Raw genomic sequence first — 21,836 nt, forward strand, 5'->3', positions numbered from 1 at the left:
GGGGCTGGTAATATAAAATCTAAGCAATAGTAATGACTATTCTGAGACAAAGAGAAAAAAACTTTATGATATTAACAATTTTAGGGTCATTTTGACATATACATGATACGACATACTATAATAAAAAAGAGATTGATGGAGGTTCATAAGAAAGGAGCAGGACGTCCTCCATTTGAATTTAGATAGTTATGTTCTTGTATGGACGTGATGTTCCACTTTACTTGGGGGTGTTGCTGTTCAAGGCTTTTTGGTCTTCTTTAACGTCTGATGTTATTCTTTATAACTTCCTGAAGTTTAGAAAATTTCGTTACTTCTGACCAACTATTTTCATGGAGATTTTCTTAGAATTCTTTCTTATACTTAAAACTCTCTATGATTCATAATTTTTGTGCAACAAAAATAAAAATTAAAAAATAGCACTTTAAGATTTCGGGAGGAACGCTTTGCCTTAAGATAAAATATTCTTGACAATGTAGTGTATGTATCGAAAGTACAGATATTACCGAATGATCATATGCAAGCTTAATAAAATAATTCAATATCGTGCGAAGCACGAATAATTTACCTAGTTAATTATAAAAGCAACCCTTACGATTTTTCTTCCATTTTTTCACAACCCCAACACCTAGAACAAAACTATTCTCTTCTCCATTTTCCTCCTATGACAAGGTAAGCATATTCCTTGATTTTCTAAGTAATTCAAACTTATTATTATGGATTCTAAATAAGATTCTCCATTTAAAATCTTACAATTTTAAAGAAAAACTCATCTCATAGTTCAAGAGTGGATTCTAAGCATTATTCTCCAAAGTTTGAGCTTTTCTATTGCTTGAACACAATTAAAGTATGTAATACTATCTAACAAATATCGAAATAAATTTACTAAACTTGTTCACATTAATGATCTTATAAAACATATATATATCAAATCCAAAGTAAAACATTTACTTTTTAAATTCACTTTTGAAAAAATTAAAGGGAATCCATAGAGATTCATGAGTTTTGGTGTTAAAACATTGATAAAAGGTATTAATTATAGCTCTAAATCATTGTAAAAATCTTAATTTTGGATTGCAATGGGCAAACTTATAAGATTAATATGAAAGATACAATTTTAAGACTCCTCCCCCGCGATAAAAAAATTTTTTGGCTATAGATCATGTCATATTATAACTTTCATCCACCACAAATATTCAGGTCGATCGTTACTTTTTATAAAAAAACATCCAAATTATTCACTAACTTGCTCCAATTCATTTCTCTCCAATTCCAAACATCCATATTCATACTTTTGGCATATCACTTTCAATGTGTGACATAATATTAACACCTATGTAACACCCATGGGGCTTTACACACAACTTTTAACAAATTGTTGTCCAACCAAAAATAAGACCTAACTTTAATTAATTGACACATTTCAAAAGCTTTTTAAAGACTTTTAGGTTTTTGCTTGTCCTTAAATGAAGGTTTCAATTTCTGGTTATGATGTTATAGGACATTTGATTTGAATGAAGTATATATATATAGTAGATGAAAAGTAACCAAAATGGAATAGTTATATATTTTCTAATTGTAGTATCTGCAGCATTTAAAAAATGGGAAGGCTGGAGTCTCATTATTGACAAGACTTTAGAGTAAGATATAACAATGAAAAATAAGTAATGAAGATAAGACCCTTCATCAAGGTACAAGACATAAATAAATTCACCTTTATAACTTTATAATAAAAATAGTAATAAGTTTTTCTATGTTTTGACTTCAAATTGCAACACAAAAATCTAACCTATAACATAGTTACATAATTGAACTTTTGGATGTAATATTTGAAAATCAAGAGGTTCGAGCCATGGAGGCAGTAATGCTTGCATTATATTTGACTGTTTTGAATCGTGCAAACGCGGCTTTATTAATTGTTAAATCAAGTGGTATTTGCTAGTGAAATGATTTGATAAATTCATTTCTTGCTATCTTTAGTTTTTTTTTTTAAAAAAAAAAACAAAAATTAACTTAACATGAATAAGTGGGATTTTGCATTAATATCAAAACTAGTGTTTGATCATAGATTGTTTTTTTCTTAAAATCCAATATTATTTTGGTCATGAAATTTGATCAAATTTTGAAAATCTGATCTTCAAATATTTTCAAGGAGCTAGTTTTTTGGACTTCTACTCACAGAACTTCAATTTTTTTTTAAGTAAAATGCATGTCCAAATGCCACTTCAAATTTCAAAAACTCAAATTTCAAGTTTCAACTTCAAATATTATGGTCAGGCGGGAGCTAAACCAAAGAAATTATATAAGAGCACCCAAGCAATTAATTTCATATGTATTAAGTTAAAAGAACAAGATCATGATGAAGAAACCTCTCTAAAGTTTACTTTCATTAGAGAAAGACAATTGTTTGATAAGAGGAAGACAATAATAATTAAAGAAACTTAGTTTTTTCAACAATATATAAGTTGAAATACAACGAATTAATTAGAAAAAAGACTTAATTATAATATATAGTTTATAATGTCCACACTCCATAGAACATCTTGATGTCACACTCTTATCTTCAAGTTCACACACAGCTTCATAAAATGAAGATCTTTTATTTGTTTAGCAAAGTAGCTTATAGTTTTCTGCTCCCTGAAAAATAATGTAACAAAAGAAAATTAAATAAAGTAAGTGTTGCAGGATATTATTTTTTTTAAAAGAAGATATTACTAATAAAGAATATTAAAAATACAGCCATCATTTTACATAGTGTAACATAAAATTAGTAATCAATTTAATTCAGACATCAAGAAAATCTACAACTTGTACTTTCTTTGGAAGAAAAGAAAAATCAAAGCCTCTCTTTGATATTCAAAAGCATTTCACTTTGATTTCTGAAATATATTATTCAGATCTCTCTACAACAATCATCTTCTATAACAAATATTTCATTATAACGATTAAGTTATATTTGGAACCAACTTTCACGTTATGTTATATATGTTCTCTATAACAATATCTCATTATAACAACAAAAAAATATCTAGATAAATGATATCGTTATAAAAAAAAAGGTTTAACTATAAGATTAATTAATGTCAAATGACCCTAAGAAAAAAAAATTACAAGACCAAAGTTTATGCACCATGAGGGTTTTATAAAGATGCAAATATATAAAGATTTGAGTTATAAGTACATTACCACAAGCAAGTTTGGCTTGATTGTTGCTCTCCAACATGAGTCCAAAGTGAATATGAGGGAAGTGTGCCCACTACACCACACAAAGCTAAACATCATACATCGACAGAGTAAATATTTTTTATACTATTACCTAAAAGATAACTATTGATAATTGTCCGTAAAAAAGGGGAGATTAATAACATAGAAAATTAGCCAGATTACCTGCTATAACACGTTAAAACATATTGATAATGTAAGCATTCCTTATATTATCAATATTTATAAATAATAATAATAATATTATAGATATGTGGAGGAATAAAATGAAAAAAGGGTTTGAAGAATGTAAGAAAAAAGTAGTTACATTTTTGGCAGCAGTACTAAATGCTTCCCTGTGACTGATATCTGGATTATTAGCTTTAATCCTCTGAATCTCTTCTCTGCACATTTAGGCATTTTGTGTCAAAAAAAATTATTTAAAAATAAAAATAAAAATTGATAGTGGTTATTTCTGCAAAAAAAGAAAAAAATGACTTTAATAAAGATACATATATACTTTATGAACTGATTATATGCAGAAGGTACTCTCTGCCTCTTCTCGGGAGCTGAAAAAAGAAAAACACACTAAACATTAATAACCAAACAAAAATACGTAATATTTTATGTTGAACGTTGTATATTTTTTAAAATTAAATGTATATATGAATATAATTACGTCGATTGACAATCCTCTCCTCATGAACATTGTTTGTGATTGGAGTTCTCATTGACATCCTGTTCATGTTGCATTTGGTTGATGAACCAAAATCCATCCTGTACTCAGGAGCAGTGTAGTTTGGAACCTAAAAATATGTCAAAAATATACATAATTTCATAAGTATTGAAATAAATAGATACATAAAGTTTGGTACAAGAAAACATTAAATTTTGATACATCTATATTGATTGGTGTTAGCCGTCTGTCCACTTTTACTTGCCTACTATATTAAAATATCAATATTGTCCACATCTAGGATCGCTTGGTTCGGAACAAGGAATATCTTGAGATTATAAGTCCACATTCTATATGAGATATATAATATCAAAATATCAATAACCAAACGCGTGATAAATGTATAATTCCTAGCCCTTTTTTTACCAAACCAAATGATCCTTTAAGTATCAGTCTAGTCATTCAACAATCTACTTGTGAAGTCCGATATATATAGTTATAGTTGGGTAGTTGAGACTTCTCACCTCTTTATTTGTTAATAATAGTAATAAGATCTGCGTATATTATATCCTCTCTGTATCCCGACCCTGACACTATACTGAATATGTTTGTGTGTGAGGGGGTCTAAGAGGGTTTTCTTTATGGTTTGACCAAAAAGTTTGAAGTGATGTTTTATGTAAAAAGAAGAGAAGATAGGTCATAACAGCATTGAAGTGACTGAATCAGTTAGGGATTATAAATACAAAATAAAATAAAATAAAATGGACCAAAAATTCTTAGTTTTTAGGCTTTGTTTCCACAGTAGAAGACAAACCCTGATAGAAAATTTTAAAATAAATAAATTAAACTATCAAATCAAAATAATTCTTCTATATATATAAAAAAGTATAGCCTAGAAAAATGCTTAGATTTATAAAAGCTGCAAGCCTCAAATAGAAAATAAATATGTTACATTTAATTTTTTTTAGTTAATATGGCGGCTATATATATTTAGTATAGTACTTAAAATTTTAATTTTTTTGATAAACTCGATCTGAGTATTAATATGTCTGTACATATTTATTCCCTCAAAAGAATACAAAAAAAAAAAAACCTAGAATTCAGAAACCTATGATTAACTATGATACATAGAGAAAAACAAAACGCCCACAATTTGAGCTGCAAAAAATTAAAAGAAAGTGATTTTTTTTTTTAAAATTTTGAATTTTTCTTTTTTGGACCGAACCTGAACGTGATGATTTTGCGAAGAAGAGGACTGAAATGCAGCTGCCATGTTAACGGACCACAAATTTGTGCAGTGTCCACAACGAACAGTCACAATATCAAGTAGGCTGCTGCATGGTACACTCACCTACAAAAAATTAAGAAAAAAAAATTAACACAAATTTAAGATCTTGAAATTACTAAAATTTGTTGAAAAGTATGGAGGTAGTAGCAAATCTAGACTAGTTGTAACAAGTTTCAATTGTCGTGTTTAACTCTGTTATAGTGTGTGACTATATCATCTGAGTTAGAGAAAATGTACACTTTTATTTTGCATAACTCTCAATTATATCTTCAACAAACTCTTGGTTATTATATGTGTGTGCGCGCAAAATTTGGGGAACACATACACATATCTAGAAAGCAGAATTCACCGACTCTAAATCTTGAAATCACAATATATATATAGAGATATGATTTTTTCTTAGTTTTAGAGGGGTTTTCTAAATCTTGAAAATCTCTACCTACAAACCCCCTTTTTTTTTGTGTGTGTGTACACAACAACATTTCAAAATAGAGCTATTTTGGGAAAGAAAACCCTAAAAATATAGAAAAAACAAAAATTGATTTTTTTTTGTGAAGAAAGTGGAGAGATTGATGATTATTTAAAAGCACACATGAGGGTAAAACTAAAAGCTCATCAAAACATAGTCATGAGGAGAAATATGGTGGTTGCACTTAGTGCAATCTTTTCAGTAAAACAAAAAGAAGAGAAAGGTATATAACACAGAGCTAGAAAAAGAGAGAAAGGTATATTAAAAAAAAGAACAAATAAAAAGGAAATTAAATCATTTATGAGTAATATTAAGGACTTGTCTTCATCAAATTTTCATAAAAAATAACTCATAAAATGAACAAAGAGGAAAATATTTCTGATTAAAAGGTTCAGGATTCAGGATATAATATGACTTTTCTTTTTTCCTTCTTTCTTTGACTACAAAACATCAAAGAATGAAGAAGAAAGAAAAGTCTCTATATGGATTGTGACTTGACTTCTCAAAGAAAATTAAAAACAAAGAAAACCCCAAAATCTATATAGATCACTTGATTTGTGTGTATATATATATAAAATAACAATAATATTATCAAAACACACAAATTAAACTAACTCTTTGAATTCTTAAAATCAGCTTTATCTTCTCACACATGACAAAGATAGTTCAAGCACAAAAAAAGAAGAAAAAGAAAAGACAACCAAAATTCACTTATAGAAAAACTTGGATTCAGAGTAGAGTAGGTTCTGCAGGTTCAACTGAACTCACATCTTTCTATTACATATACTTATTAGGTCATACTAATTTAAAATCTACCGACTCTAGATCCTGAATTCGTATTTTATTTTCCATATGATAGAAAAAGAATTCAAGGTCAAAACGAAGATAGATAGATAGATACCGCAAGAACAATATTGCAAAAGTTGCAAGGGATATAGCAAAGTTGATCAGAAGCAACATCAATGCAACTTGCCATTTTTTGATGGATTTTTTTTTTTTTAGTTTATTTGAAGAAAGAAGAGGAAGAAGAAATGGTTAATTCAAGATGAAAGGAGAAGGAACAACACCAAATATATAGAGCTTATTTTTAGAGACACTATAAAGAGAGAAGAAAATACTTTTATTTATTCTCTCTCTATATATAATATAGGTTGCTTTTTAGAAAAAGGGGGGGTGGGGGGCTAATATAATGTAGTATCAAAAACAGTAAAAAATGTGTATATATAAAGAAAGACATATTACTATTCCCTACAAAATACATCTATCTTTAGAAAGCAAACAAAAAAAACAAACATACACTTACCTTTTAATTTCTTTTTTCTCACTTTCTCCTATACACTATAAACCTAAGAATGCATCTTAGTATCTACAAAATAAAATAAAATAAAAATGACCTAGCTATAGGGATCATATGATCAATAGTGCCCACGGGCAATAGGAAATACTATAATAAAAGGGAAAATAAGAAAAGAAAAAAAAAAGTAGTAGACTAATACAACTTAGTACCTAGTATATAGTGTGTATATATAGAGGATATATAGTACATGGAAAACTGAGTTTTTAGGAATTTAAACTAAGGATAAGGTAGGGCAGCCAGGTAAACTAAGCTTCCGTTTTGTGTGTGAGATTCGAAAAAGGGTTGGACAATCAAAGATCTATTATACGCGACTTTACTTTGCATTTCTACAAGAGATCCTGTTTTCCACAGTTTGAACATGTGTGATCTAGCCACATGGCAACAACTTTACTTTGCATTTCTGCAAGAGACTATTTTTCCCAGCTCGAACCCGCGATCTGGTCACATGACAACAACTTTACCTTGCATTTCTGCAAGAATCTGTTTTCCACAGCTCAAACCCGTGATCTGGTCACATGACAACAACTTTACCATGCGTTTTCGCAAGAGACCATTTTCCACAGCTTGTACTCATGATCTGGTCACATGGCAACAACTAATTTACCTTGCATTTCTGCAAGAGACTGTTTTCCACAGCTCGAACCCGTGATCTGGTCACATGGCAAAAACTTTAGTTTGTATTTCTATAAGAGACTGTTTTCCACAACTCAAATTCGTGATATGATTATCTGGTGATCACAACTTTACTAGTTACGCCAAGACTATCCTTCTGTCTATAAAATAAAATAGACCTATAGCTAGGGATCATATGATGAATAGTGCCCACGGCAATAGGAAATAGTTGGAAAAAATAAGTAGTAAATGAATACAACTTAGTGCCTATTATATAGTGTGTATGTATAGAGGATATGTGGTACATAGGAAACTGGGTTTTTAGGAATTTAAGCTAGGGATATTAAGGTGGGCTCTTTTCAGAATTATGTCAGAATATAGAAAAGATAATTAGGGTTTCATAGGGGAAAAGAGGGATCAAAAGTTTTTGGCTCTATTATACATATACTAGTAGCTTAACAGTCTACAAGGGAATAAGTCAAGAAGAAAGAGGACTCCAATTTGTACAATGTAATACGATTTAAATTTTGAGAGTCAAATTTTTATATTTTGAAATATAAAAATTTTAAGTTACATAATTCAAATTTTCATGAAAATATATATTATGTGTTATAACAATTGATAATTTAAAATATAGAAAATTCACATATGAAAGAATATCAATTAGTAAAAATTTGTTAGACTCTTGAAATTTGAAAAATATAAAATAAATTGAGGCGGAGGAAGTAATACAATTTTGTACTTTTATCTCAATTAATATGACATATTTTTCTTTTTAATATATTCTAAAAGGTATATCACATTTTTATATGTAGAAATAATATAACTTAACTCTGAGCTAGCTTTTGGTCACAAATTTCCAAATATTTTTGAGAAGTCATTTTGGGGAAGTCATTTTTGGGTGAAGTTTCACTATGCGCTTGGGTTGTAGATTTAGAGAGAAATATTTGATTTAAAAAAAAATATACTATGATTTACACTCATAAGTTATAAAAATTATTAAATACACCCATACGTTTGTATTATCGTTTATAATAAAAACGTTCTGTGAAATTCATGACAACGAACATAATTAATACAAATTTGAAAGAAAAAAAACCATTAATTTGTATATGAAAAACTACTATTACTATTTGTAATTGAAAGTAACTTCGGAGAGCAAGTTCAGATAAAAATTATATAAAATATGTATATAATGATATAATTTTTGTACAACAAACTAGGAATAAAATTTAGTCCAAAACTATAAATGATGGATGTTTTTATAAAATATAAAAGTTTGGGGTAATTTTGAAATTTTCAAAAAAATTACAAATACTAGAATTTGACCCAAATTCTATTTTTTTCTGAAACTTGAAAACTTGAGATGTTTGCTAAATATATTTGTCAAGAAATGACAATTTATATGAAAACACTAATTTTCAAATTTTTCCTATTTTTTTTTCTCAAATATACTTATTACCAAACGAGACCTAAAGTTTCCATGACAAGTGATCACAAGAGATTTCAAAATTATTTCATTTTTACCCTTCTTAAGATATAACCTAGTAATGAATGAATCGGAGTAAAACTACGAAGTTCAGATTCAAATCCTTGTAGAGAAAAATAATTATGTGATAATTTCACATCTATTAAAGTTGCTTAGTACTTGTGATGGTAGAGATATATAGTGTGCACAAACGGACTCCAATATCACTATTATAAAAAAAATAATATTCTTTCTTTATTAAAACTCGATCCGTACCGCATTAAACTGTAAAAAAAATTAAAAATATTTTTTTGAGGGGGGGTTAGAGGGCTCAATATTGTTTTGTTTGTTTGTTGGGATTAAGATATATATGTTGTAATATTGATTGAAAAAAGTGTGGTGTGGCTATTCCCCTTTCCCTTTCCCTATCTCTGCAACTCCACAGCGGACTAGGGGGGCGATATTTTTACCTCTAATTATTATAGTATAATATATAGTATAAATTTCTTTTCTATATTTTTCTTATTACTTTATTTCTTTTATATGTATTTGTCATTTTTCTCTTTTTATTTATTACACATAATAAGTAATCTGTGTTTATTATTCAGTGAGTCGTATAATTTATTTCATATATTTTATGTTCATTTTTTACTTATTCAGTATATTAAAAATAAATGTCTATTTATTTTTATTATTAATACAGTCTAAAATTGTCATTCAAATGTAGACAAAAAGAATACTAAGTAACAACTACATATATATTTTTACGCTATTAGTATATAAAATTTAAATTCATTAAAAATATATGTGTACAATTTATATGTATAACAGTATACCTATAAGATATTCCATGAGGTCTAATTAATAGGGGGAAAAGTGTTTAAATTTTGTTGGTGCTTTATTCTTAGAGCATCTCTCTTTGTTCTGACTCCTTTTTATTTTTTTTGGTTTTAGTTTCTTGATACTCTTATTACTAGTTTTTTTTTTTTTTATAGGACAGCTAATTAACAGCAAGAGGGGTTCAAGTGTACTTTTTTTTTATTGGAGTTTGATTAAATTTGAATTACGCCACAAAGTTTCACATTCGCGTAAAATATTCGCTAATAAAGACAAATTTGTATCCAAGGGGATTGAAACCCGATACCTCTTGGTTAAGGATGAAAGAGTATATTTTACTCCACTACGACTCTTGTTGGTGAATTAACTTAATTACTTGCAAATGTATGCTTGTGTGATGTAACAGATTTGTTTTGTGTTTTGAAATTTTCTTAGCTTGAAATTTTTCATATAGTATTATTATGCTATTTATAACTTGAGAGGATGGGTGATTAGATGCATTTTAGAGAAAGAAATTCTATTTTTGAAAATTTGGTAATGAAAAGTTTGACAAACGGCAATATTTGGGGTTAATGAGTTAGGATTGAGTTTTGATTAGGAGGGTGCAAAAATTGATTTAATCGATAAATCGAATAGAAAAAAATATTATTGATTTATTGGTATTGGGTTATCTGGTGGTTTTAAGCGATTTTGTAAATTTTTTTATTGGTGATTATTGGTTTAGTTTCCAACTTTATGATTTTGGTTAATGGTTAAACTGATAACACAATAAAATTATATTAAAATTACTATTTTATTAGTACTATCGGTCGTAGTCAAGACACACTAGCTTCTCTGCATCTCTATTGGGACATCTTCTCTTTTCTCGACAAAAAACTAGTATTACCTTCTCATTTCTCAATTTTAGATTTGATTGTGGCAAAGACAAACAATTAGTGTTGTTTCCGCAATTTATTGCATGAATCTTTAGAAAGAATTCAAACAATCTTGTCTTCAATAAAAGATCAATGTAGAAATTTATGTTGCACTTTCATCCTTACTAGTATCATTTTTATTTTATGAACATCGTGTATATGTGATCAAATAAGCATTTTCTTATCGGTTAAACGAAAAATTGAACTGTTAAGGATAAAAAATTGGTTAATTGAAAATTGATAATGATTTGGTTATCAGTTTAGCATATTCACAAATAAAAAATTAACAATACATAAAATCGAACAAAATCAACGTATGCACACCCCTAGTTTTGATAATTCAATTAGATTCGGAGGGTAATCTATAATTTGATTGGATAGTTTGCTAAAAATAGTCAAAATCGATCTCAGAGGTTAAAACCAATCTAAAATCATGGTTCAGAAAAGTGTTAGTTGAATTTTTTTTATTTAAAAATGTTTTTATTTTAAAAATATTGATAAAGTAAAAAATGCACCATTCAGATTTTGAAGTCCTACCTTCTTTGTGGTAGATACATTTCTATCACTAGATTATTGATAATTATTAATTAAAAACAATGTTACTTTTTATTTATACTCATTAAATTTATATTTTTGTGAAGAAAATACAATCTCTAGAGATCGATAGATCGATTTTACATTTTATTTTTTATCAAAAAGAAATGACAGGTTCAATTATATCATTCCATTTTTCAATTTATTTTATTGGTTATATGGTGGTGGAGGGAGACTTAATTATAATTTTTCAAACTAAATCACTACTTTCTATGATTATTATTTTCAATAAAGCACATTTATGAAGACTTTTATTAGTAATAATAGATAGTACAAAAGGTTGGAGACTTATAATTATAATTTCCAAATTAAATCAGTACTTTCTATTTGGTGCAGCTTTTGTGAATCTTTTATTACAACTATTTGCTAGCAGAATGAAATAGGAAATGTATTTTGGGACCCAACAAAAAGAAATTAAAGAAAATAAAAATGTTGACATAATTTATTTTAAAATACCAAATAAAGTGAACAATTGAAATTATTAGCATCGTTATATGGAATTTTTCATTTTACAGTGAATATTGGGCCTATGAGCCCAAATATATCCGATAAGTATTAAGATGAATGTGCGATCATGAAAAACAAATAAGATTAAAATTAAATGCATTCAATAAAATACGAAAGCAACACACGTAGAAGATAAAATAAGAGAGTATCACCCTAGACGATTTATGAATTTCCGTATACACTATTGGCTTTGTATGACTTTAGAACCTCGAAATTCACTACTTAATTTTTTGTTTAAAATAAATAAAAATTTGATAAATAAATTTACTAAAAATAGTAAATATTTGCGTCTTTTTTTCTCTCCAAAAATTAAATAGAGGGAACTAAGTCGATTAGAAAATAATAAAAATAAATAAAATCTACTCAAATAAATAATGAATCTGGTTGACTATATTTCCATTTGATAGAAGAAAAAAAAAGAACTAAGGAATGTGAGTAGTCCGATATTATGGGTGTGTTTGATACGAAAAAAATATTTTTTTTATAAAATTTATTTAAGAGAGTCATATAATAGCTTGAAACAGAGTAGAAAATTGATATAAATAATTGTCCATAATAATAATAGCTAACATATATATATATATAATATAATATAATATAATATACATAAAACTATATATTATTTATACAAAATAATATATAATTTTTATAGATTTAATTAGCAAATATAATTTATTTTTTTTATTAATGGCTATATGTGTAATTTGTTCGTAAAAAACGCCTATATATGCCGTACCATTTGTGTCAAGTATATGTCTTGGCGTATTTCATACATAGTTTTTTTTTTTTTGTTTTAAAAAAAAATAAAATTTGTGTACAAAGTATTTCGTATTATTATGTAGGATTCAAAGAAGTCGTATCAATCTCACACCAGTATGTATAATATAGACATTCTATTTTGATATAAGTATCATGAAGCAACCATAAGTGACTGATTGCACGATTCTATTGCATGTATAAGTATTTATAATAAATAGAGAGAAACTGATAATATGAACATATTTACACAGATAAAATTTAGGGAAAATAGAAGTATTTTATTTTGTGACAAGTACTCATTCATTTTTTACTATATAATTAAGATTCAAAGCGATTTATCATCAACGTGGAATTTTCTAATGCAAATTTAAATCTAATTAGATCCTTAATTACGCAATTACTAAATACCGAATGAAAAAAAACAAAAATACTAATATGTACAAGATGTGTTGTTCCTTTGGTGAGTGCCAAGCTGGTAATATAATTGAGGTTGGACATAGCAGTTAGGGTGAGTCGTTTTCCATGTCTCAGCCATAATAAATGGCCCTTCAACTATAGATAGATACACTACATTTCTACATCTTATTTTTGTTTTTTAATTCGATGTTTGGTATTCATATTAGAGTTTGATTATTTTGAATTCGTATCACGTAGGACTATTCATTAGAGGGAAGTGTTCCCTATTAAGAATTTTTTCATACTCAGGACTCAAATATGAAATTTCTAATTAAGAAGGCAGTAGTCTCATCCAGTGCACCGCATCCGTTCACATCTTACCTTTCACCACCATAGACATCTCTTTTTCACCATTAATATGCTTATTTGGCTCTATTTGATCCACTTCATTCTTTTATTTTGGAAAAAAGAAAGAAATTTGAATATATCTAATTAAAAGATATTTACGGTACGAAATAAGAAAAATCATAAGAAGATGCACGGTTGGTGATTTATTATTATCTGTCTGAACTTTGATATACATAATTATTTATTATTTGTGCTAATGGAAGATATATATATATATATATATATAACACATACATATTTTTTGAATTAATCAAGGTACACATAAATAAACTGATTCAAACAATTGTTATGACACCCAAATTTGACATTTAAGTCGTGACATGACCGATGATCGAGCTACTATCCATAAGACGAACCCTTTATGTTTAAACCGCCACATGCATTCTTTGTGTCTATCAACATGGATTGTGGTGCAATAGCGAGACCGTTCTATTCTTAACTAGAGGTCTCGAGTTCGAGTCCTGACTCCAAACATCGCGTGGAAAATAAAAAAATTAGCAATTATTCGTGTCTTTCACCCCTATGAGAGCTCTAACATTAGTGGGTGATAGTTTTAAATCTCAATTAAAAGTTTGATGGATAAATATGGACCCTTTTTATTAAAGAAAAATTGTTTATTGAAAATTACTCTCTACTTCCAATATAGAAATAAAATTTGTATACACTGTAATATTCTCTCCGAATTCTATTTTACGAGACCATATTAGATATTTTATTATTGTTTTATTAAAATTTTGGATATGTAAAGTCAACATAATTTTTTTCTCATATAAACGATGATTTGCCAACCATAACTATGCTGAAAGGACAAAAAAATCTAATGAAGAGACAATTGAACAATTTCAGATAATTTAAGAACAAATTTGAACTTTTCCTCCATATTAATCATTCAAAATTCAAATAATATAAGTTTCTTAAATTTTTTTTTTTTGTGTGTGGGTGAACTTGTTTAGTTCTCCCCCAATTTTAATTAAATAAATAAATTACAACTGAAATTCAAAACCATGTGATTTAAGTTTAGCTTTTTTATACGATTTGTTTTTTGCATGCACATATCACTGAAATTCAGTGATTTTTATCAGAACGTTCGATAAAAATATTTAAACTTCAGTCATACGTGCATGAACTTTTGACATTTTTAATGAGTCGGGCTGTACTAGCATTTTGGAGGCCCGGCCCAATTCTACTTACAACAATATATTTCTTCCTATTTCAAATATTAATTATTTTGACAAATTGACATTGGTTGAATTGAAATTATATTTAATGTTTTAGAAAAAAGTACTCATTAGTTGTTTCTTTAATTCATTCTTAGTACTTTAACTAAATTGTATGTTAAAATATTTAAGAGAAATAAAAAATATTTGGCCAAATAAAATACTTCTATGATTAAAACTATTCAATATATTTCTTAAATAAATTGAATAATTTGTAGTCAAGAAAATATATTTTTTAATTGATTGGACAACAAATTAAACTCCTAAACCAGATTAGCTACTATAGTTTTAGATTCATTCAATTCCTTAGATTTATGATAATGACAGTTCCTGCTTCCTACGGCTGGATTTCAAATTGGGATAAAAGGTCAACGTATATCGTTATTAGGTTTTTCATCTGATGTTTGATATTTATTTTAAAGTCTCGATTAATTTAAAAAGGCACAACGCAAACCTCATTAAAAGGGGAATTGATCCATACTAAGATTTCTTCATCTTTTAGATTTCAAACTCAAAAGTTTTAATTAAGGATAGGAATGTGCAAAAATCAAACCGACCAATAAATCGAACCAAAAAACTTTTATTGATTTATTGGATTAATGGGGTTTTAATGGTTTCATGAAGGAAAAACAAATCGATTCGGTTTTACTTTTTAAATTTTGGGTTATTGGATAAATCGATAACCCAATAAGACGGTAGTAATTTACTACTTTATCCCTACTTAAATATTAAATATTAATATTAGTATCTTGCTAGTTACTGCCTTTGCCCTTTAATTTACACTTCACAATGACTCTGAGTTCACAAGAAACAACCTCTTTTATTTTGTGTTGCACATGTATAATTCTTTGAGCAACTTTCACATATAGCAAACACAAAATTCATATTTGTATGTTATAGCAAAGTTTGCATAATTGCGCTCCATAGCAGACATAAATATGTATATTTCGCTATACATATACAAAAGAAAGCAATTGTATAATCTGCTTTGGTATACATATACAAAAAGATCAATTGTATAAAGTGAGAGAGGCGAGTGAGCGAGCGAGATATGGGAGAGTGGCGAGCGAGATCTGGGAGAGGGGAACGAAAATATATGTATATATACAATTTTCATGCATTTTATACAATTGCATTTTTGTATAAAGTGAGAGAGGTGAGTGAGAGACCGAGATCTAGGAGAGTGGCGAGCTAGATCTGGGAGAAGGGAGAGAGGGGAACGAAAATATATGTATAGATACAGTTTTCTCTCTCTTTATACAAACACAAACGCATTTTATACAATTTGCGTTTTTTGTATAAAGTGAGAGAGGCGAGTGAGAGAGCGAGATCTGGGAGAGTGGCGAGCGAGATCTGGGAGAGGGGAGAGAGGGGAACAAAAATATATGTATATATACAATTTTCTTGCGCTTTATACAAACACAAACACACTTTATACACTTGCATTTGTATAAAAAACGAGAGAGGCGAGGGAGAGAACGAGAGTGGCGAGCGAGATTCACCAGGAGAGAGGTGAAATAGCAACAGTTTGCTATGAGGTACAATTAAATCAAACTATATTTATAGCATTTAATTTGAATTAATAGTTTGCTATTATATACAATTTTCCCTAATTCTTTTTATGTTAGTTAAATTACTATTGTTTATATTTTATGAGCATTCTGTAAAGTTATATTATTGTCCTGTCAAGTTAAATTATTAGAGAAGTCATATATTTATTTTACGAGCATTTTCTTATTGGTTAAATTGAAAACTGAAACAATAAATCAAAAAAAAATATCTTATTGATTTAGCGCATATTTAAAAACTGAAAACTAATCAATTGAACCGATAATATATATAAAATAAAGAATCGAACCAGATGATGTACACCCCTAATTAAGAAAGGGATCTTATCCATCCATCAAAACCGTTTGATATAAATAATTATAGTGTGATATTGCAATCAAATGAATGGACAATAACTTTAAACCTATAAAAGTGATGTTTCTATTTTATGTTTTGCAAATACATAGAAAAAAGACAACACCAATTAAGTTGTTTTCTCATTCATAAATATTAAATGCCATCTAATTTATGGACCATATAGTACTCGTAAGGTAGTCCACATGAACTCTACAAATTTGATTATAATATAGCTAGAGTCTCAAGGCTCTTGGGGAGTCAAAATAGGCATGTTCATTAATGGGAACATGAACACTTAAAGAGGATATAAATCCTAAACATTTTGATGATGCCTTCTATAGGGATTTTATTCTTTATAGGTTTATGTCCGAATTTAAGATTAAAATTAAATTATTTTACGCTCAAAATTTGAACTCTGTTACATAAATTAAAACACAGGGTGACATTTTACACCAAATCATCTTATGGATAAATGTGTCACTAGTGGGTAAGATTTGCTTACTTAGGCAAATCTCATGCGGTGAGGCAAACCTCAGCGAGAACATTGAGTCCATAGAGGGGTATATGTGACAGCTCAACTTAAGATAAGAAGTTCCACATTGGCAAAACACAAGAGAGATATTGGGAGTATAAGTAAGCAAACCTTACCCACTAGTAATGCGTTTTAAAACTGTATGAACCTATTCCCAAAGCGGATAATATCACTAACGAGCTGGATCGTTACAGAAAGATTGGTCTTCTTGAGTCTTTGCTTTCACCCAAACTCTATCTCCAAATGTCCATTCCTCCGTGTGCCACGTGTCTTAATCTAATTTTGGCCAATACAAATTGCAAGTTAAAAATTTCTTCTCAAGCACTAATTAGGGTTATATGATGGGGAACTCAACTATATTGGTCATCGAAGTACCACGATTCACTATAGGTAATCACCAATTTTATCTATTGATTGATAAATTTGTGGCAATTGTGAATTCGAAGAGCATGTATGTATAAATTACACATAATGTGTATAGTAAGATTTCCTAAGTAATGTTTGATTCATAAATATAAGGAGTATAAGAGGGACACTCTAACATTAAGAGTCGTGTGTTTTTAATAAACAGTTTCTTATCCATGTCGTGTGTTACTTTTCTAATTAAATATTGAATATATTTCTTTTGAAGTTACGGGATCATTAATTTTGTCTACTTCCTTTCATTATTCTTCCCCACAAGTAATTTAATTTCAAGCACTAACATTTGTCTAGTATTTTAGTACATGACCCCCCCCCCCCCCCCTGCTTTCTTTTCTCAATAGAAACGTAAAACTTTTGTTGTTGATACTCAATTAATTCTCACGCGTGTTGTGTGATAAAGTGGTAAATACTTTTGAAAATTTTTAATGTATTTGACTGTTCGATCAAAATAATTTTTAATCGTTAGTTAAAAAATATATACTAGTTATGGATAAGGAATTTATATTATATATTATATAAATTAAGTTATGTAAATATTTAATATAAAGTATTGAAGATGTTGATATGCTATTTTCACACAATCACCTATTGTATGAAGTACCTCGACTTGTCAATTCCATATGCTGCAATGCATGTACGTAAACATTCACAAAATACTGACACTATTTTGTACATGTTTCTATAGAGGGATAATTGCATTTTTGGTCCTTTAATCATTCATGAATTTTGAATTTATAAATTATTCGTCATCTAGATTCAAGATTTCTTTAAAAATATATATGAAAGTATTATTTTTAACATATCGGTGTGTACTAACCCCGAAAAAAGTTCTTCACTATTCGTGTTAGAAAATATTATTTGGGTTTCAAAAAACTTCTAGCTGGTCATCTTCTTTTTTCAAGGTGCAATGCAAACATGTTTGTAATGCAACACTTATATCTTATGAATAGAGTATAAAATTAAGTGTTACATTACAAATATGTTCTTTTTTTGATGTCTATGCATTTTTTATTAGAAATTTCAATTTTTGATAGAAGTACTTAACTAGTTAATAAAATTTTTGTTTAATTTAAAATTTTGAATCTGACTCTAAACGCTAAGGACAAGAATGTTTGTATAATATGTGGCTGTTGGTTGGATTTATTATGGCTCATGAAAAGCAGAGATAAATTAAATTGACATGAAATGAAATGTTACTTTCTGAAATTATTTAAGGAATGATTGCTAGTCACACCATTCTCTATTATTGTAAGTCTTTTTTCATCAGTCAATCTCCTACCCTACCCCCACCTCCTTCCCCCACCCCCTCAATAGGGGGGTGGTGTTTATGTGGAAATAATTTGTGGATAAAAGAAAAGTTTTTTTGTTCTTATGAGGTGTATATAAGAGTATAGTTTCTATCCCTAGTGTGTTTTTATATCCCTTTGTTTCAGTTTGTTTGTCTAACTTGTGTTCTAATTCGTTTCAAAATATTTTTCTTAGTAGCTTTTTAATTATGATTTTTCACGTTCCATGTTTAAGATTATAAGATTAAAGGACATTTTGATATATTTGACATGTATATTTTCAATTTAAGACCATAAGATTCAAAAGTTTTCTTTATATTCTTAAATTTTGTGTCAAATCAAAATGAGACTGACAAATTAAAACGGAGGAAGTATATGCTTTTCACAAGTTTTAATTCATGGTACTTTCTTTATACTATATAGTTGTCATGTGGATCTTCCTTCTTTTATACATTGTTTTTTTGTTTGGTTTCCATTCGATATTCGATATTCACATTGGAGTCCGACTGAATTTGGATTTACATAAAAAAAATTCACATTAAAATAAAGTGCTTCCTAACAAAGGCGACTCCATACCCAAGAGGTCTCGAGTTCGAGACCTCTGGGTCTTTTATACACTATTGCAGTGTAGTTAAAGACAATATTTGTACATGGACTAGCTAATTTGTCCTCAAATATATGCATGGTTTTCTTTTCTTTTTCATTATCCTTTTTATTTGTGTCATTACCATCTCTTATGGTTAGGGTCATGCATCATATTTTTCATAATTATAATAATAATTATCCTTAATCCCATATAAATTGAGGTTAATTATATGAATTATCATTTTTATGTGGCTAAGCTCATTTTATATTCTTATCAACAACATATTTTGTAGGAGTATATATATATAGTCCCATAAGTGGATTTTGGGAGGATAAAGTGTACACAGATTTTACCTCTACTTCATCGATGAAGTTGAAACGTTGTTTTCGATAGATCTTAGCTCGGTTCAAAACAAAAACAGTCTAGGAAAAATTGTAATGAAAGTATTGTACAAGAGACAAGAGACTAACAAAAATAACAACTAGTAGTAGAATGGTACAACAAAATAATACTATAGTTGAACTACACAAAATAATAGATAGTAACAGAAATCGAAGAAAAAAAAAGGGAAAACTGTATATAATAGCAAACTATTAATTCAAATTAAATGCTATAAATATAGTTTGATTTAATTGTACCCCATAGCAAACTATTGCTATTTAACCTCTCTCCTGGTGAATCTCGCTCGCCACTCTCGTTCTCTCCCTCGCCTCTCTCGTTTTTTATACAAATGCAAGTGTATAAAGTGCGTTTGTGTTTGTATAAAGCGAGAGAAAATTGTATATATACATATATTTTCGTTCCCCTCTCTCCCCTCCTCCAGATCTCGCTCGCCACTCTCCCAGATCTCGCTCTCTCACTCGTCTCTCTCACTTTATACAAAAACCGCAAATTGTATAAAATGTGTTTGTGTTTGTATAAAGCGAGAGAAAATTGTATATATACATATATTTTCGTTTCTCTCTCTCCCCTCTCCTAGATCTCGCTCGCCACTCTCCCAGATCTCGCTCTCTCACTTCCCTCTCTCACTTTATACAAAAATGCAAATGTATAAAATGCATGAAAATTGTATATATACATATATTTTCGTTCTCCTCTCTCCCCTTTCCCAGATCTCACTCGTCACTCTCCCAGATCTCACTCGCCACTCTCTCAGATCTCTCTCGCTCACTCGTCTCTCTCACTTTATACAATTGATCTTTTTGTATATGTATACCAAAGCAGATTATACAACTGCTTTCTTTTGTATATGTATAGCGAAATATACATATTTATGTTTGCTATGGAGCGCAATTATGCAAAGTTTGCTATAGCATACAAATATGAATTTTGTGTTTGCTATATGTGAAAGTTGCTCAAAAAAAAAAAACTACAAGAGTAGTGCTACGACTACTAGTAAGGGAAACAAGACAATGTACTCCTAACTACTACATAAGTTAGTATAAAGGGTATACATATATATACATTAAATTGTGAAACACAAATACAAAAAGGAGAGGGAGAAAGAGGCGAGCGAGAGAGGCAGTGTATCCCAGATATAGTCGCAAGGCCGGCCCAGTAAATACATGTATCTAGACTGAAACTAAGACAACATATATAATTATTGAAACTATCATTACATTGAGCAATTAGCTTCTATACTAGCGTCCTAAATGAATGTTAAGGAAGAGTCAAAATTTATGAACTTAACTACCTCAAAATTAACTTTAAACCTGTAGATCTGGAGTTTTAAATTATAAACCACGCGGATGAATTTGAACTAAGATTAAATTATCATCGATTTGAAGATAGATTATGTTATACCTTGTAAATAAAATTCAAAAGCATGGAAAATTTGTTACAAATCCACTATATGAATCTTGATACAAGTGAAAAAATGAGTTATATCAGCTTATTTATTGTAATCGATCGATGCACAAATAGTTAAGAAATACATCAACGAATAATAATATTCACTTAATACATGATGACATTCCTTTTAAAATATCTCAATGTTAGGTCAAATGAGTTATTATTACTTAATTCTTCTATATTAAGCACCAATAGAATTAAACACCCCCACCCCACCCCGGACCCAAGGACATTAGCATGAAATATGAGAATTGATTGCTTACATATGTTAATGTTAATTAGTTGATAGTTGTTAGGTCTCTCAAATCGGTGTGGGGCCGGGGTCTTTTGGTTTTCTTATATAAACTTGGACAATCATTTGCTTACAAGCTAGCTTTTAAAGTTGATGTAGCGTCAGGTCCTATATCTATCATGGTATCAAAGTGAGGTTCATCCCAACTTGTCGTTCTTGATCCACGCAGTGCGCTTCTAGCCCTGGGTGTGACGGAAGGTGTTACGCCTCCCACATCAGTGCATGATGGTTTCTTTGGTCTCCTTATATGGACTTGAACAA

General features: G+C 29.0%; 1 protein-coding gene across 1 annotated transcript; it reads right to left on the reverse strand.

Moving 5' to 3' along the window:
• Positions 1-2,428: 2,428 nt before the first annotated feature.
• On the reverse strand, positions 2,429-6,718 carry LOC125824323 (axial regulator YABBY 5). Its single transcript, XM_049503672.1, has 7 exons — positions 6,533-6,718; positions 5,100-5,225; positions 3,878-4,004; positions 3,719-3,767; positions 3,527-3,602; positions 3,184-3,253; positions 2,429-2,634 (listed from the first exon to the last, which is right to left on the reverse strand). Exons 1-7 carry the CDS (start codon positions 6,605-6,607, stop codon positions 2,618-2,620), a joined length of 540 nt encoding a protein of 179 aa, XP_049359629.1. The 5' UTR covers positions 6,608-6,718; the 3' UTR covers positions 2,429-2,617.
• Positions 6,719-21,836: the final 15,118 nt, after the last annotated feature.

This window comes from Solanum verrucosum, unplaced genomic scaffold (assembly GCF_900185275.1).
Source record: "Solanum verrucosum unplaced genomic scaffold, falcon-dt-bn FXZP01000022.1, whole genome shotgun sequence".
NCBI classification, from domain to species: Eukaryota; Viridiplantae; Streptophyta; class Magnoliopsida; order Solanales; family Solanaceae; genus Solanum; species Solanum verrucosum.

Excerpts from the sequence above, each read along its gene's own strand:
- LOC125824323 (XM_049503672.1), bottom strand. The coding sequence starts at position 6,607 with ATGGCAAGTTGCATTGATGTTGCTTCTGATCAACTTTGCTATATCCCT. Across the intron at positions 5,226-6,532 it reads TTTGCAATATTGTTCTTGCG|GTGAGTGTACCATGCAGCAG; the intron begins GTATCTATCTAT and ends AATTTTTTGTAG. Across the intron at positions 4,005-5,099 it reads CGCAAAATCATCACGTTCAG|GTTCCAAACTACACTGCTCC; the intron begins GTTCGGTCCAAA and ends ACATATTTTTAG.